Consider the following 19064-nt stretch of genomic DNA (forward strand, 5'->3'; position numbering starts at 1 on the left):
GAGAACCCAAGCGCATCGCATAAACGAAACCGCAAACCGTCCAACTGTCAATCACTTGAGTTGGGCCAAGGTGCAAAGAAGGATTCATTCCTCCATATTTGTATAGCCATGAGCTTAGCCGTCGGTAATTTTTCAAGCCGTAAATAAAGAGTGCAAAAATGACTGAATAGAGCAGCTAAAGCGATGCACTAACAACGGTAGTGGTACGGCCGCTGTGGAAATTGTCAGTGTTGTGTGCGCGGCGAGTTGTCGGGTGTATCGATTTTGCGTTCGACACCAGCGAGTGTGTATCGTCGTCTTCTTCGCTGGTGCACTTTTTCCCCGACCCCGAGTGGACTGCTGCGGTAAAGGATCTGCGTATCTATGTGAAAAGTAAGAGGGTGGTTCGCAAAGCGTTTCCCGGAACCTTGGTGCGCGATCCATTTTCCAGTGCGAAAAGTGCATCCCCCGGGGGCGAAGAAAACGTGTGTGCGTGCGTGCGTGCGTGTGTGATAATTGTGTGCTATAGCGCAGCGGGTTGCATATACGACAGGCAATTTTGCATGGATCAGTGAGCCTTCTTCCCGTGTGAAAAAGTCAACGCACAGCGAAGAAGCAGAAAAAGTAGCCCGTCATATAATAGCTCCTGGGGTTGGTTGAAGAGGAGGAGAGGGAGCGAGATGCAAGTGTAAAGTTTGCTCTGTGTGTGTGTGTATGGGAGCGTGTGTTTGTGTGTGCGTGCGTGTATCTCTGCCTGCCCGAATCGCGGTGTACATCAAGTGTGTAAGTGTGTGCGTGTGTGTGTGTACGTGCTTATATTATCTGTATGCATCGTTGATCCTGCCAGCTTCCTGCCAGTTTCGCGGCCTACTCTTGCTGCCGGTTGTGCGTAGTGTGCAAAGTTCCCGTCAACATTGCGCTAATGTCCCTGTAGTATGCAATGGGAATGTATCGCAAGCCGACTACAAATAATAATGTGTGCGCAGTGATTTCTTCCAAGAACGTGTTCCGTGTGCGGAGGATGTGCTAGAACAGCAGCGAAATATCAATCTTCTGGATATCAAATTGTTGTGGCTTTTGAAAGTATCATGTGAAATTGACCCAGTACATAAAATCATCACATCCATATTATAGAGGTAAGCTCATACAGGGTACTTTGGTTGGTATAAAATAGAATTTAGGATATTTTTGTAAATTAAGTGTAATTAAGTATGGTTTGTTGTGATTATATGGTCGGTGGCTGAGAAGATAACGGTGCCAGATCCTTCACACGGCAGGACCGGGATGCAAATCCCGTCCGGGGACCGTCTTCTCGTATGCAAGACAAATTAAATTAATGTATTAATGTGCGTGCTTTTTAGGATTCAAGCTGGATTATTCTCGAGGATGGAACAATCATGAATTGTTTTATCGCATTGTTTATAAAATCCTTCAAGGAATCTAACATGTTTGCGGTAACAACTTTATGCTTCTTTATGTCTCTTTACAAGTTCTACTATTTTGAATTAATCCTGTTCGTTGATCGTCTTTTATATTCTTCGTTCAGTGTTTGCTATGATGTTGAGCAAGCCGGTTCCAACCAACATCGAGGAACTGCGTTTGCTTCGAATAGTTCGCTCTCGCTAGCATCACATTTTTGTACTGTTTTGAATTCACAATAGGATCATTTCTTTAGAGAATAATTTTCGCACGATCATGATCATGAGAGTTATGACCGCTCGGATTCTCGGGCCAGGGGAACGCAGACGGTTAAATTTATGAGGACTCGCACTTTGCCATGCTTTCTCAGTCTGCAGTTCACTGTTGTGAGAACGGGATTTTGTGTTTAAATTTGAATTAATTTCCTTATTCTTATTTTACTCAATATAATTGCATATACACAGTAATGATTCAATTGATTCATGCACCGTTTACAAATCAAATCCGCAAACATGTCAAATTAAACAATGAATTTGAATGTTTGAAAGGGAGAACAAACACCAGGAAGAGTAGAGTTCGTTTGAAGCCTGTCCTACAATTTACTGCCTCAAGGTTTCCTCCAGAAAAACCCTACACTCTTCTGGAAGGAAAAGGACACAAGGAGCGGGTTTCCGAGGCACCCTGTGCTGCGGAAGACAATTGAGCGAGACGAACGCGAATCCCCGGAGTCTCTCTGGACTTGTTTGATTTTATGTGTGTTATTCAATCTCAATCCAAGGAGCGTTCAATCAGGATTGAAAATGTGTTGCTGGTGTTCGAACGGTTCGTTCCATCGGGATAGTTCTCCCAACATTGTAATTGTTTTGCGTACCACTGATTGAATCAGGATCTAGTAGAAGTTGCCGCATTCCGTAGTAACGAGTAGCAACAAAAAGAAGGAGGATGATAGCGCGAAAAGCTACGGGTATCGCGCGCGATTCGTTTCAACCCCGGCCGGCGTGTAGTATAAACTGACGCGCGCGCGCCTGTGCGTGTGTTAGTGAGCAGCAGCGGGCCCGTCGTGTGTTTGTACAAGGAAAACAGAAACATAGAATGCACGGGTATCCATTTTTATTACAACACAGTTTAACGCGTCACTTTGGTTGGGGTGCTGCTGGAGGGCTATGAATGGACGAATTTTGAGGGTAAAACCGTGCACAGAATGTAGCAAAACGGTGACCAAAGTGCACAGAAACAACAATCGGATCGTTTACTGGTGCTGTGAAAGGTGTGCATTAAAATACATGGCTCAATGTGTGGCTGCTTCCGGACAGCAGAAAATCACTGCAAATGCTCTCGTCCCCCAAAATGTGTGCGTTCGGTTGTAATTAATAAGCGATTCTTCATGTTTCTTGTTTTTCGTTCGGTGGAAGCCTGATGATGGAAAGCGCGTGTGTTGTGTGTAGGTGACGGTTGTTAAATGGTAGCCTTGTGATGTGAAATTGCTAATGGAAAGGCAAATTCTAATGTTGTTTGTTTGCTACGCACAAATGGAAATTGGTTGAAAAAGTTGTCACGAGCGGAGAAGAAAGGCCGTACAGCAGAAAGAGAAAGAGCGTGAATCTGCGTGTGTGCGAGAGAATGAGTGTGATGGAGAAAGAGAGAGAGAGAGAGCAGGCGAGATTGATAGGTGCGCGAGCGTTGTTTGTGTGTGTTGTTTTGCAGCAGCAAGCAGTTTCGGTGGTGTGGTAGTAGTAGTGTAGTATGATGATGCGGTATACCATGCACGATGATGGGATCTTCGCTGCACGATAATACCGCGGAGACGGAGAGTAGTATTGGCCATCGGGTGAAGATGTGTGCATGAGAAAGCACTAGTTCTATGCTACGTTTTTGTATGGCTGTATATCCTGTAAAGGGCGACCCAACGACCGCTAGCATTAGGAGGGATATTTGCTGTGCGGAAACCCCACCAACTGTGGTTGGTGTTCGGTGTGCTTGAATATTTTTATTGTTAATCGCTACAATTTTAACACAAATACATCGAGCTTATTGTGGCATCGAATTTATTGTGGTTAAAGCGTTTAAGAACAACGATTTTGCAGCATATGTGTGTTATTGTATGTTTGTTGTGTGCCGCAGATTTCAATGTTGATGAGATTGTGCATAAAAATTGTTATGTTATCATACTCCAAGGACAGTAATATTCGTAACATAATGCAAGTGGAAGCTACTGTCAATTATCTACAAATAATTAAGTGTTATCATTTGTGTAAATTTTAGACGCAGCTGTGCATAATTGATAAGCAATCGAAATTAACATTAAGATTTAAGTGTTAACAAACGAAACGAAATGGATGGAACACAGTAAACCCGAAACAGTTATAATCAACGTAGATAAGAAGAAGTAAGGCGCGCTATTATGCTGCTGTATTCAATCAAATGCATTTGAAAAGATCAATACATTTGTCCGGTAAGCAATTTTGGGAAAGAGGTTAACAGTTAAAAAAAATACAAGTAAAATTATTAATTTCGTTGCTAAAAGCACGTACGAAATTGAGTTATGATGATTATTGACGCCTGTATTGGTTTATTTTACTTTTATTTTTAGATTAAAATGGTATTGCTGGCCCAAGGGCCGTGGCCCTTCGAGACTGTTGCCCAACTGCGAAATAGCTGGAACGTTGATCAAGTTATAAACGGCGATCGTAGTAGTTGCTATCATTACCCGTGCGCCATTTCAACCGAATCTACAGTTTCGTCAACCGAGCGACAAGTAAACGATACACAATTCTTCCAAAGGACAACCGAATCGCCCGTTGGCTGCATACAACCTGAGAAAGAGCCTTTGTGTGAAGCGTTCCGGTCTACGTTATTATTATTATTATTATTGTCGTCGAACGTCGCCGCTAACGTGACCAGAGCAAACCGGTGGCAAAGATTGTTGATGGGCCCGCTGGCGGCGGAAGCCCCGCATTCTTTCACTGCATGGATTCAATGAGTCGCAACGAGGCGAACAGCAGCAGCCACCACCAGAACAAGGTGGTCTTAATGAATCAAGGAACTGATAGCAATAACGAAGGAGCTAATAATCTAACAAGTAGCGGTAGCACCAGTAACAGCAGCAGCAGCAGCAGCGGCGGCGCCAACAGCCACAGCAACAGCACACGAGGCAACAGCAGCACTAGCAGCGGCAGCAGCAGCAGTAGTAGCAGTAGTAGAAACAACCTTATTAGTATTAGCGGTAGCAAGAGCAATAGCGGCAGCAGTGACGGCGTTGGCAACCCTTGTAACGAGTCGTTCAGTGGTAGCAAAGGGAACCCCGCTGCCCATCAGCAACATCGTCTTCAGCAGCTTGATACTGCGTCGGGAGATTCGGACCGAGGCAGCTACAACCCGCTGGTAGTGGGTGTTGTTGGGGTGGTGCCGGCTATCGTCAATCCTGCAGCGTCATCAGCTGCGGCAGATATAAAGGATTCTAACTTTGATGACGACAACGAGTGGGACGTGGGAATCGGAGATTTAATCATCGATCTAGACGCCGATATTGAGAAGACTGGTGCCAGTCAGCAGCAGCAGCAGCAGCAACAACAACAGCAGAGACAGCAGCAGCAGCAGTCTCAACAACAACAGTCGGGTGGTGGTGTGCTTCAATTCCTATCAACCGGCGGTGGTGGAAGTGGCAGTAGTGGTGAATCCACAGCAGTCATTTCGTCCGTAACTAGTAGTCATAGAAGTAATCAAGCGCGGAGTGGTGACGCTTCGGGAAAGGGTAGGAAAACCAGTCCGACCAGTGTTTCAAGCGACACTAGAGAGAAGCATACATCGTCAGGCGCAGGAAGCGCCACGAGTAGCTCGAAGGGACACCATCATCATCACCATCACCATCACCACCATCATCATCATCACCATCATCGTCACAAGCAGCAGCAGCAGCAGCAGCAGCAGCAATTGAGTGGCAGCAATAGTAGTAGCGGTAGCAGCAGTACCAGCTTGAGCTCAGCAGAGAAAGGTGGAGAATCGCAGGGTAGAGCTCGTACCTCAAGTAATACTTCGACGGGTAGCTTAGAACCTCCTGCAGTGGTAAGCACTGCTGCTCCTACGTCTTCTGTAGCACAAGGAGTGAGACCTCATTCGGGCAACGACGCCACCGACACCGGCAGTGGCAGTTCGCACACCCACAGTGGTAGTCGAAGCAAACAGAACGCACCGGCGGGAAGCGGCAGCAGCAGCAGCAATACCACAATGTCTTCGACTACCAGCAGCTCGGGCAGCAAGTCGACGACCAAACTGTCCGTTGACCATCAAGCAACCTTGGACAAGGGGCTTAAGATGAAGATAAAGCGCACTAAACCTGGCACCAAAACGTCCGAAGCAAAGCACGAAATTGTCAAATCAGATCAAAATGGCACCACACCCACAACGGCCACATTAAGTGCGGGAGGTGGTACCGGGGTCGGCACGACGGGCATCGGATCGTCCGCTGCCCTAACGAACACCACTGGCGTTACAGGCATGACCACGGCGTCGTTGGTAGGCACCGCATCCGGATCGTTGCCGGCCGGTGTTGGTGGGCTGGGTGGTGGTGGACCGTCGATGAACGTCAGCGGCGGAGGGACAACTACCGGTCACTTAGCGACTGATGCCGATGGTACGGGTATTGGCGGTGGAGGAACCCTCGGAACGGGAGGAGTTGGAGGAGTAATGAGTTCGGGTCTAAATTCGTCAACGGGTGGCAGTGGCCATGGAACCGGCGGATCGGGCGTGATCGGTTCCGGTGTCAACTGTGGCAATAACGTTCTCAATAGCAATACACCCAACGGCAGTAACAGCAGTAGTTTAAGTATGAGCAACAGTGGCAACGCGGCTAATAACGGTGGAGCTGGTAGTGGGAACAGCATCAACACCGGCGGTAGCATCGTGTTGGGTAGCTCCGGCAAGAAGCATTCATCACAGTCGTCCACCGGTAGCATGGGCACGATTGGGGGTAACGGCAGTAGTGGTGGCGGCAGTGGCAGCGCTCAACAGCAGCTGGGCTCCTCCAGTATGCTTACCTCGCAACAGCAACAGTCCCAGCAGCAGCACCAGCATCCACAGCAACCGGCACAAAGCGGTTCAAACAAGCGCGGCAGCAGCAGTCACCGGAGAGACAAGGGCAAGGACAAAGCTACACACCACAATCAACGGGACAAAAATGAGCAGCAGCATCAAGGATCCGGAGGAGCTAGTGGTGGTGGTGGTGGTGGCGGCGGGCCAGCAGATATTGGTGGGATTGGTCCGGCCGGACTGCCCAATAGTCGGTCCTCGACTGGTAGTAGTAGTAGTAGTGGCAGCAATTGCATTTGTGTGGTCAATCACGATGTACAAGTAAACGGGTTACTTCAACAGCAGCCCTGCTCCAGCGCGTCCTGCGTCTATGCCAAGTCCGGAAGCAACAGCGGTGATCATGGTGGCGGTGGCAGTATAACACTCGGCTCATCGCACCGAATCGGAGCAGGAGGAATCATTCCAGGGAGTTTAAGGTACATATTTTAATGTTCATTATAAGCATCCCCTTTACTTTGCTTGAGGATACAGTTTAATTTATTAGGTTAGGCTCAAAATCGTACGATCGAATTTAACCTTTTTTTTAACCTTTTACGGGTCTTTTCGTTTTCAACAACGTGGCATGATATGTCGAACTGATCGGTTTCTCTTCACACTCTCCAGTGTTCAGAGTTTGACTTGTTCATTTCGTGACAATGACATACTATTGAAATGAAATATGTAATCAGACGTGGAAATAGTCCAACAGAGAAATTAGATACATTATTATAATCGTTCAAAAAATGAGCACTAAAGCTTCTTCCTTTCTTCTTGCACTACGACGTTTGTTACAATTTTGCTTACCGATCGTGTTTTTTTGCAGTGTTGGTACGGGTGCGAACGCTGGCAGTGCTGGCAACACCCCGAACGCTCCTGGCCCTCCGGTACTGGGAAAGGACATCAGTAAGGTAAAACATAAATATAATGCTCAACACTGTGCATATGCGTATTAAAGCGTGTTCATTCCTCCCATTTTAGCTGCTTAACTTAAATGTCCCCAGTGCGGGAACACACAATTCCAGTGGGAATAATGCCAGCAACAGCAGCAGTATATCCGGCACAGCAGGAGGGTCAAGCAGCAGCAGCAGCAGCAGCATCACGAGTGCCAACAGCGGCAGCATTCATACTGGCGGAACCGGTGTGCTAAAAGCTCAACTGCAGGCTGGAACCATGGTCGGAGCTGCTGCCGGTGATGCTTCCGGAACGACGCCAACAAACATGATGGGTACGGTGGTGTACAAATCACACAGCAACGTATCACTTTCGGTAACTAACATCTGTATCCTCTTCTCGCAACAAAACAAAAGGTGTGGGAATGTTTGCCAGCGGTGTTGCATCCTCCTCGCCCAACCTGTCGGCGGCTCTTGCGGCACACGACGACAAAAGTGGCGCGAGTCCTCCGCCCGCCAAGCGCCACAAGGGCGAACGGAAGGAAATGGTGGATGTGTGCGTCGGTACGTCCGTTGGCACAATCACGGAGCCGGACTGTTTGGGTCCTTGCGAGCCGGGCACGTCCGTCACGCTGGAGGGAATCGTTTGGCATGAAACGGAGGGCGGTGTTTTGGTGGTGAACGTTACCTGGCGAGGCAAAACCTACGTCGGAACGTTGATCGATTGCACCAAGCATGATTGGGCACCTCCGAGGTAAGTAATTCGAACCCTTTTTTTTGGAAGAGGCGAAGATCGTTTTAAATTCTGCCATTTTTGTGTTTCTTCAGGTTTTGCGATTCCCCCACGGAAGAATTAGACTCGAGAACGCCGAAAGGACGGGGCAAAAGGGGTCGCAGTTCCGCATTGCTGCCATCGAACGATCTAAGCAATTTCACCGAAACGCGAAGCTCGGTATGCATTCAGGGGAATGGGTTTAGTAACAGCTGTAGTAATTTGTTCGTGATTTAACCTTCTTTTTATTACTTTACAGATGCACAGCAAGTTAAGAAATGGTGGTTCGAAAGGGCGTGGAGGAAGAGGAGGTATTATTGAGCCGAATGCGGCAAGCAGCGGTGCAACCGGTAGCACGAAACTTCCTACGCTCACAGCCAGTGCAGCTGTTCTTGTTGGAGCAGCTAACAACGGTGGGTCGCTCGGTGCGGGGGGCAACACACCGTCGACCTCCCCGGTAGCGTTCCTTCCGCCACGGGCAGAAAAGCGCAAATCAAAAGACGAGTCGCCTTCCCCACTGGGTGCCGGCAGTGGTGGTGGTGGTGGTAGCGGCTCGGGAGCAGTCGGCAGTAACAATGGTGCACAGCAGAGCAACACCATGAGCAATAATGTGATAAACTCGGCGCCTGTAAATATGGCCAGCAACAACAGCTCCGGCACTGGAGGCAATGGTTTTAATAATGGAGCCAACGCCGACGGTGGCGGTGGCGGCCACACGCCGAACACCGCATCAATCGTTAATCTCGTAACGGGATTGAACGTACAGGTAAGCGGCGGCGGTGGTGGTGGTGGTGGGGGCAGCAGCGGGAGCGGCAACAGCACCGGCGGCGGTGGAGGATCGGCCTGCAAAAAGGCGAAAAGCAGCACGGCAGCAGCGTGTGCTATTTCGCCGGTGTTACTCGAGTGTCCTGAGCAAGACTGTAGCAAAAAGTACAAGCACGCCAACGGGCTGAAGTACCATCAGAGCCACGCACACGCGGGCAGTGCCTCTTCGATGGATGAGGATTCACTGCAAGCTCCCGAGTCCCCGCAACGAATAGCACCTTCGCCCACAACCAACAGCACGGCTCCGTCGCCCCTGTCCATGGTGGTCGGCAGCACAGCGCTTCCTGCATCGGGCACAGCCGGTGGCGGCGGTTCATCGTCGGCTGGCAATAACAGTGAGCTCGTACTAGCCCTGTCTACCGCGCCGGGCGGCTCCGGCTCTGGCTCTGCCATAGCGACGTCCGCTGCACCGTCACCATCACAAACCGGGCCCGGTTCTGCTTCCTCCTGCATTTCAACGATGTCTAGTCAATTGTCACAACAAAATTTAGCATCTAAACAACAGTCTGCGCTTGGCACAACCAATGCCAGCACAATCAACAACGGCGGTTCCGCTGTGGGTGGTAGCTCTCAAGACGCTGCGGCAAGTAGCATTCTGCATCAGCCAGCATCCACCGATCAAAGCCCGTCATCGGCTGTACCTTCGGGGGGACAATCGCTTGGAGGCAATGAGCAGCAAGATGTGGCTCACGGTAGTACCGCCGGCGATCTGTCGACCGATGGAGGTTCAGCACCAATGAACGGTAGGAATCAACATGAAAATGCTCTACGACACGGGTGTGCTTAACCGCTGATTCTTGTTCCATTGCAGATGAAGAGCCAGCAGCGGGAGGCATAAATGCCAATGCACCGGCAGCAATAGCCCGATCGCCGGCAGTTAACATGGGAATGTTGTCGAATCCTCCTGCATCTGCTCCTTCGACACCCGCGGAAGGTAGGATAGCAGCGAAAATGCGTAACGTTCTTTCTCATAATAGTCGTGTCACTTTCAGCCCATAAACCTCCGCACAGTTACGCTAAGCAGAAGAAGAGTCGCAAATCGCCCGGTCCATCCTCCGCCAACACCGATTACGATTCACTGGCTTCGTCGGCGGCCAACCGTACCGAAGACGTGCAGAGTCCTGCTTACAGTGATATCAGTGACGATTCTACTCCCGTTACCGATGCGACTGACCTGCCCATGGGAGCAGCAGGTAATGTTTTGCTTCCTATTCTCTCCCTATCTCTCTCTCTCTCTCTGCTTGGCCTAACTACTTCTTAAGGTCATGTGGTGTTAGATAGGATGTAGATTTGAACTCCGGTCCTACCATGTGAAGACAGGTCCTTCCTTCGGGCCGCCCTTTTGGTTCCTATTCTGCACCGAATAAATATCATAAACAGAAGATCTACCATTACCGCTAACAATGGTTTCTTCTTCCTGTGTCCTTCTTGTAGAAAAATCAAAAGGATCTCATCTGACGGAAAGCACCAGAAAACCTAACGAAGCCCCGGTGGAATCGGTGAACAATCCTAGCAACAGTGCCCCCGTTGCTGCGGCAAGTGGCGGTCCTCTCGGTGCATTATCCAGCTATGGGCTTTATCCCTATTACGCCGGTTTACCGCATCAGCAACCACCTCCGCCACCGCCCCCCGGTGGTCCATACTTCCCCACGGCGGCCGACCTTGGCCCGAATAAGCCTCCACCGCCTCCGCCGATTGGTGCGGTCCCCTTACCTCACGGTGTAGCCAGTAGCATTGCGCCTCCGCAGCAGTCTGCCACGGTCGCTGGAGGGCCGCTCGAGTACAGTAAAAACAAGGAGCCGCCGTTGGATCTTATGAACAAACCGAGCAACGCAGGACCACCCCAACACCCGTTGCATCAGTCACAACCTCCTGCGTCGTCCGCACTACCCCCGCCGCCATCGTTGGCACCGAGCGGGCCACCTGCTGGGCCAGATGGTGTGCGTACGTCCGGTGGGCTAATGCTGAATCCTTCCGTAACTGCCGGACTGTCCGCACTGACCGGCGGACCCGATGTGAAGGATGGCTCCATACTAAACGCTGGTCCTCCACCACCCCCGCCGGGTGGGAAAGTACTATCGCACTACTATCCCTACAGGTGCGTGAATATCCTATCCCCCTCCCTCCGCAGCTTTCTACTATGAATGCGTGCTAATTGTATACAACGTCTGGTACTTGCAGCTACGTTCCACCCGGGTATAATTACCCTGGGCTCGATGCTGGCTATGGTCAGCTGTCGGTGATATCGGACGACTCGAAACACAGCCCGATTCTCACAGTCAAGGAAGAGCGAATGAAAGAGAGTCAAAGCCCTAGCGAGTACAGTAAATTGGGTGCTTCTCCGGTAAGTGGCGAGGCGAACGGTCGTCAATTGTTTCGTCGAAGCGTAATGCTTCAACTGAATCCATTTCTTCTTATCCAGCTTATGGCCTCGAAACTCATCAAATCGGAATCTACGAAAGACATAAAGACTGAACCCGGCCTAAGTGGAAGTGGCGGCGGACCGTTACACGGACCCGGCCTGCACCCGAAAGATCCGCAACAGGCTGGCCCAAATCAACAACCGCCTTCCCTGCCACCCCAATCGCTCGGTCCGTATGGTAGCATGTTCCGACACGGGCTGGGCGTTGGCCCACCACCACCCGGTGGTCCGCCACCACCGCCGTCCCACATCCCCACATCACGAGAGGAAGATCTTCGCAGGTACATTGGCGTAAGCAAAGGGAATGTGTTGATCGGTTTTCTAACATTCTATTTCCGTTTTCCTTCCAGAATGTTCAGCTACGGCGATCAGCGACGTAATCCACCACCCGCAGGCCATCCCGGCGGTCCACCGGGGCTTCCGCCCGGTCTTAATCCGAAAGACGAGCCACACTCGCCTTCATCGCACGGGCAATCGCAACAGCAATCGGGCTTGCACGGGCAACCACTAACGAGCCAGAGTTCGGGCAAAAGCTCCAAATCTTCTTCCGGCCAATCGTCGTCCTCCTCCGGCAGCAGTAGCAAAGGCATGGGCAAAGGTTCGGACAGTGGTAGCGGCAGCATCAAGCAGGAGGAGAAAGAAAGTGCCCTGAAAATCAAACAGCAGCAGCAGCAGGAAGGACAAAAGCCAACCATGGAAACGCAAGGTCCGCCGCCACCGCCAACGTCACAGTACTACTCACCGTCGCTCTACATGAGCGCGTCCCCGTTCGGGTTCGATCCGAACCACCAAATGTACCGGCAGATGCTGGTTTCGACCGCGCCGTACTCTGCGCCACCGTACCACTTGCAAATACCGCGCTTCAACCACCCGCCCGAGGATCTGTCGCGCAATCCGAGCACGAAAGCGCTCGATCTGCTGCAGCACCACGCCAGTCAGTACTACAACTCGCACAAGATACACGAGCTGAGCGAGCGCGCAATGAAAAGCCCGACCAGCAACAGCGTTAAAGTAAGCGTATCAAGTCCCAATCTCTCGCAGCAACCCGGTTGCCAAAATCCTAATCTATGCATTCCTCCACCAAACAGTAGTAGCGCAGGATTGTCTTTACAGCAACAGCAGCAGCAACAGCAGCAGCAGCAGCAGCAGCAGCAGCAGCAACAGTCAGCTGCTGCCGCGCAACAACAATCAGCAAATGCTAGTAGTGGTGGCGGTGGTGGTGGTGGTGGTGGTGGTGGTGGTGGTGGCGGTGGTGGTAGTAGTGGTGGCGGAGGTGGCGGCGGCGGTGGTGGTGGTGGTGGTGGGCCACCGCCATTACAGCAATCATCGCAACCTCCTTCATCGGGCAACCATATGCAAGGTAAGAATTGATATGTTTGCACTGTACCTAACAGACGACGAGTGTGTTAAGCGTGTGGTTTCTTAAACTAAAACTTAAACTGGAATACAAAAGGAGGCTTTTGAACCATAAGATTTATTAGGACATGGCCAGTTGTGCAGAGTCAATCAAACAGAGGCGTTGTTGTTGTTGTTTTGTTTTTTTTACGAGGCTTTTTAGCATTCGCCTCTCAAACAGAGGCGTAAGAATAAAATTTGACATCAGTTTCACCCTGCCAAGGAAAGCATCATTCATTGAGATCCGCTTCGCGAACTTGGGGCATAGACTTGACTTTTACTGATCAAATCAGGGCTCATTAAAATATGTTTTAAATCAAGCTTTGTTAATGCCTACGCGCATATAAGGTAGCCTTCAAGTAACCGGCGCTACAACCGATCGCTTATCCCCCGGCCGTTCTGGTAGACGAATCAGTTTGGGCCTACCACGCCTCCTCTGTCCTTAAAAGAGTTTACGCGCTGGATTGTCCGGTGTCATTTTCCTGACATGATCAGCCCATGTCCCAGAGATTGTTGTGAGTGCTGGGACTAAGAATCTTCTATGAAGTCGCAGCTTCGTCCGTCGCGACAGTGTATTTAGAGTGGAGAAGTTTCCTCAGCCGCGTAACTCAACCACTGATGTTGGTGGTTGGTGCTGACTTTTGTCCCCAGATGGGTGATATTTTGGCCTAACCTATCTGTAGTACAGTGATGTGCAAACTGAATCAGAATGAGTGAATGACTTAAATCTTAGCAATGAATTGGATGATTTAAATCATCACGAAGAGTTATTTTAACTCACCTATGATTTAACTCTCGACCATACGGCGTCAAGCCGTCATAATCGAAAATAAATAAATAAATAAATGATGTAACTCTCCGTGCCGACTAGCCACTCACTCACTGCGTTTTAACTCACTCACCTCGTTTTTACTCACTCTTCTTGTTTTTACTCCCTAAAGAGTTAAATATCGTATTGGCATATCGCATTGGTCACGATCACACGATGATTTAAGAAAATACATTACGGTAACGAGCCGTAAAGATAGATTGTTCATAAATAAATTATTTTAAAAGAGACTATGTAAATCTTTCGCTTGTGTGTCTGGCCGATCTAAAATGTTCAGCTATACAGCTCGTCAGTTATTATACGATATTGAAGCGATCTTTGGGCAAAACTTTGTTAATGCATAGCAAAATGTCAATCAAGCAAAAAAATGTTCATGAGCATCGGAATGAACTCGGAATGAATCAACAGAAAGCCAGAAATGGCAGGCCGAGACCTCTCGAGGTCAATTTTGAAACGAAAGATTGGTTGTTGGTAGAACAATCTATTAACATTCTTAACCATTCGTGACCAATGCGATATAGCCAATACGATATTTAACTCTCTAGGGAGTAAAAACGAGGTGAGTGAGTTAAAACGCAGTGAGTGAGTTAAAACGCAGTGAGTGAGTGGTTAGTTGGCACGGAGAGTTCATTATTTAAGAATAAACTCTTAAAGAGTGAGTATAAGATGTAACTCACTATTATAACTCATTCACTCTGATTTAATTCACGCTACAGAGTGGTTATTCCCATCACTAATCTGTACATCGCCGCTGCCTAACTCAGTGTTTGTTAGGAAAGTCGCTGGTGGTGCCACCTAGTAGCTTAAAATCAATTGATAACGCAGGGATACCGCTGTATGGCTGGATACGATGGCTGGGGCGGCCCGGTGGTAGATGCTTCTGCGGCGCCGGTCTTCACACGGCAGATGCGGGGCTCAAGCCTCCTCTGGGCCGTTCCTCCATAGTGTGAGGACTGACCATCCAACTATGCGGAATCAAAAAGTCTAGTAAGCTAGAAATGGCAGGCATGACATATGAAGTGGTTAAAATGAAAGAAGAAGAGTTTGTTTTGTAAAGCATAAAACACGGGTAAATATATCATTAACGAAGACGTATAAAGAAATGTTAAATTATGCAAGGTATTGGACTGAATATAATCATCTAACAATAATTTGGAACACAATGAAAAGGAAAAACCAACACAAAATAAAGTTTAATAAAAATGTAATGAATTTTCCTTTAAATCATCATTCGTTGCAGGATCATCAGTAAATAGCAATAGCGGGAGCAGTGGTAGTGTAAATAGTGGCAATACCGGTGCCAGCGGTGGTCCCGGTGGAGCAAATAGTGGTAGCGGGGGCAGCGGCAGTGGTAATGCTGGCGAAGGCAAAGATCACGGTGGTGGCGGAAGTAGTTCTGGCAGTTCGCAACAGCAATCGTCCTCCGGTGGTGGCAACGGCGGAACTCGAAGTCCACCGCCACAGCGTCACGTGCACACACACCATCACACCCACGTGGGACTCGGTTACCCGATGTTTCAAGCACCGTACGGAGGTAAGCTTGATCCGTGATCAACATTGGCTAGCACTAACCAGGGATTCATGTCCTTTTTTTCGCATTTAGCCGTACTAGCGAGTCCACAGGCGGCCGCCGTCACTGTGCTAAGTCCTTTCCAGACCGGACCGCCAACCAAGTGAAGCAAGGAAAGGCCCTATCAACGGCCCGTCGCCAGATAAGCACCGAGCAACGGTTGGCAGCCGCGTGTGTTCCTTCCGTTGCAGGGTTGTGTGCGTGATGCATGTGATAAACATATGTACGACTGTACGATTCCATTACACGCACACACTCTCTCTCTCGCTCTCTCTCTCCTTTCCCACAAACACCTACACTCTCTTATCACGGCTGTGTGACGCCACTAAGCGCGCGATCATCGGCCACACGCGGTAGGGAGCAGCATCATTTTCCTTTCGGGGAAAGAGAACAAGCAACCGACAGGACAAATATCATTTACATCTCGCAAAACGATTGGTAGTCTTGTTGTTGTTGAAGAGGCGGACCAGTGCGCTTCAGTTCCGAAGGTAGAAATGTCTAATGTTGTAATCGGGTAGCAAAATTCGAGCGAATAGAGCGAGCTTACAGGAGGCGCATCGGTTCAGCTTACCCGACCTGAAGCGGATGAAAGTACAGGCCGGCCATGACCGACTGGAACCGTATAGCGACTCGGAGCTGAAGACCATTTCAGCAATCGTTTAATCGGAGTTCGAGTTTTAGCATGTAGCCTGTTGCGGTTGGTTAAAGTCCAGGTCCTTCTTAGTTCCGCTTCCCTATACCCTGGGCCCTGGTCACGATAGGAGAACATTTTCATCTTGAACCGCAGTTACGGACTGCTGCTGGGCCAAGATTGTTTAGCGAGGTGTTTGTTTTTGTTCCCCCTTGGAGAAGCGCTTGCCTGTCTGTTGCCCCCCCCTTCAGTGAACTTTGTGAGACTAATTAAATGAAAGCAGGAAAGCTAATTGTTGAAACCTCTAGCTCTAACCACATATATATGCAAAGCAAAGCAAAAAGAAACTACATTCACGCTGATGGAAAGATCAATGTTATTTCTAGTAGGAAAAAACAAATGGTCCTCGAGTGTGTTGTGGCATGCCGGGAAGGGAGGGAGGGTAAGGTGTACCGTGTAAATATGCGTCGAAGCAGAAAATACAACTGTGTCCGGTGATAACTGTCAAGTATTATCTACGAACGAATGGATGAAGCCACTGCTGCGCTGCCAGTTGATACAGCAATGATGGTTTTTCTCAGTGAGCCCACGAATGATCGTTCGCCAAGCGCAAACACAACAGACGATACACGATGTACAATATAGAATGTTGTACTCTCTGCCCGTTCCATGGCCAGGGCCGGTGTGGATGTGTGTCTCGTGTTGTTATATATATATATTCATACGTATATTTTTGTACAAAAACAAAGCGAAGCGAGTTTGGCAATTAGTAGTAGTAGTAGGCGGTGGAGAAAGATTTGACATAAATTAAGATGAGTTAGAACGAAGAACAGACGAAGAGAGAGAGAGAGCGATCACATAGCGTGACCACGCACACACACACACATACATAGATTAAATCTTAAGGTGCAGTTTGTTGCGAAGCTGTGGCCAATTTAAGCGCATTTTGTTGTACAATTTTGTAGAAAAGCCGACGAATAACTAATTAGGGACACGGTATATTATGCGTATGTGTGTGTGTGGAAGGCGGTGTGTAATTGTGTATAAAAAAACAACCCCAATCATGTGTTTTAGGGAAGGTAAGGGTGGTGTGGTGGTGCAAAATGCGATCGGCGGCAAACATATAGTGTACATGAATGTGAGGAACTGGTGAAGGCGTGCACTGGTGGGTCGAAACTAGGTGTAAGAGATACTATATTATAAGAAAGCAATTGACAAGCGCGCTGCACATGTGAGCGATCGAAACCACACATACACGATACACTACACAATAAGCATGCAGCGTAAGATGATTCGATGTCTCTCTTCCCATGCATGCATCTGTCGATGTTGGGCTGATCTATGAGCCAGCCGCCAAGAAAGCAGAAGAGTAAGAGTAGCCAAACATGGAGTTGTGTTGAAATCGCTGGCTTATTCGGTGGTAATTGGCTGGTGGAATCGTTTTATCGTTGAATCGCGAAACCAGTGAGGAGTCAATCAAACACTTGTCAAACACAGCGGACAAAGAGCGGATATTGCGGAAGAAAAGGGTCCGCCGCCGTCACGACGTCTAAGAAGTAAGTTCACTTAGAAGACACTTTTGGACTAATTAAAAAGCTTTTTAAAAAGAAGAATCCGTGTATCGGATGCGTGTACTGTACTGTAAATAGCCAGCTAACATAACCACAGTCTCTGAACCGTGTGTTGCGATAAGTAACGTATGTATGTATGCGTGTGTGTCTCTCCCTCTCTCTGTGTGCGTGTGTATTCTGTATTCAAAAGAATTATTTCCGGCAAAGCTGCTGCGGCTGCTGAACTCAAGAAAGCATTTCCATGGCAACGGAATAGCGGACAAAATGGCGGGCTATAAAAGCAAGAAACGAACAAGCAGATGTAAACACACAGTGTAAACAACACATTTATTTTGTGTTTCCCCTTCCTAACTAGCTGCAAATCATGAAAGCAAGCTAGTTTTTGGGGTTGAGGGTTATTATTTGATTGCTTTATATAATACCTGAAACAGAATTCAGAAGAAAAAGTAAACCCCCAGCCCAGCCGCACTCGCACGTATCTCCGCGGAAAATTCCATTTTTGTTCACAGTCTGTTAGCGTGCGTTATGTGTTTGTGCTACATTAAAAGTACTTTTTCCGTTGTGTAATACATTTGCTTCCGCTCCATCGAACACAAGCGAGCATCATCTTCTTCGTCGTATCTTGATTTAGCGTAAAGCAATTGTTCGATTGTGGAAGAACAACAACGGCCAAACTGGTATCTCCATGGCTACGCGAGCAGTGTAATACACTGTGTGTACACGATATCCCTGCAACAAGGGAGGACAGCGTTAGGGCGGTTTGGTTTTGGGGGAGCTGGAGGACGACGTCGTGCTGAAACGTGCTACTCGCACTCCCCATGTTTATTATGATAAGGCCACTGAGGAAGGGGGAAAACAAACAAAACAATGCAGCAAGTTTGATGTGTATAAATAACGATAACTATTAACCTAATATTAATCATAACGCTAACATTACACAATTAATTGTAACACTGGAATTCTAGTAATAATGTGGACACTACTATTACTCGGACAGGCGCGCATAATCGCGAGGAAAAGGACAAAACAGACAAAAAAATCTGCTAAATGTGAAAATTGCATCCGCGCACATACAAAAACAAAACAAAACAAAACAAAATGGTATAAATATAAATATAAATATATATATAAATATAGAAAGGATATGTATAATATCAGGCATATATAAATATGAATATAGCTCCTATCAAAATCATACCTACATAATAATAATATTAATAATAATAATAATAATATATAGGAGGATACATTCCTTGTATTGGAGTAAATAAAAAGCAGCAACAACAACAAAAAGAAAGGACTGCAAATGCGCAGATCAATACTGAGGGTAATAAAACCAGAGGAAACAGCAGTACACAACACAACGCATGGGCAACAAAAAAAAAAAAATTGAATAAAATCAAAAATTTAAAAACAATCCGTTTGCAGTGTGTGTTTCGCGGGGTTTCTCTTTACAGCAATTTCTTCACACAAGCAATTATAGCTTATCCGTATCACGTGCGGTAAGATTGCGGCTTACCACGACTCCTATGTCCATGGGTAAAACATCTTACAGGGTTTCCAAGAAGAACTAACGATGTGCGAGCCATTTCTGGGCAATGGCTAGGATGAAGTAAACAACTGCCAGGTAGAACTGGCGATCTGTTGCCCTTTTTGGACTATGGCCAAGTTAATCTAGACACAGGCTAGGTTGAAGT

The 19064-nt window shown here is 48.1% G+C and overlaps 1 protein-coding gene across 5 annotated transcripts; it reads left to right on the forward strand.

Moving 5' to 3' along the window:
• The first annotated feature begins 63 nt into the window (after nucleotides 1–63).
• Nucleotides 64–18446, forward strand: LOC118509620 (hornerin-like). 5 transcript variants are annotated; one of them, XM_036050461.1, is made up of 16 exons: nucleotides 64–1115; nucleotides 3661–3850; nucleotides 3989–6899; nucleotides 7286–7370; nucleotides 7441–7687; nucleotides 7770–8106; nucleotides 8181–8304; nucleotides 8384–9692; nucleotides 9761–9883; nucleotides 9942–10142; nucleotides 10384–11047; nucleotides 11131–11293; nucleotides 11372–11652; nucleotides 11722–12731; nucleotides 14836–15129; nucleotides 15199–18446. In XM_036050461.1, the coding sequence occupies exons 3-16, from the start codon at nucleotides 4366–4368 to the stop codon at nucleotides 15270–15272; spliced, it is 7446 nt and encodes a 2481-aa protein (XP_035906354.1). In that variant the 5' UTR covers nucleotides 64–1115; nucleotides 3661–3850; nucleotides 3989–4365; the 3' UTR covers nucleotides 15273–18446. The 5 variants fall into 5 exon arrangements, with proteins under 5 accessions (XP_035906354.1, XP_035906355.1, XP_035906353.1 ...); XM_036050462.1 differs by lacking the exon at nucleotides 3661–3850 and having other exon boundaries at nucleotides 64–762; nucleotides 827–1115; XM_036050463.1 differs by lacking the exon at nucleotides 64–1115 and adding an exon at nucleotides 2528–2665.
• Nucleotides 18447–19064: the final 618 nt, after the last annotated feature.

Source organism: Anopheles stephensi, chromosome 3 (genome assembly GCF_013141755.1).
Source record: "Anopheles stephensi strain Indian chromosome 3, UCI_ANSTEP_V1.0, whole genome shotgun sequence".
NCBI lineage: Eukaryota > Metazoa > Arthropoda > Insecta > Diptera > Culicidae > Anopheles > Anopheles stephensi.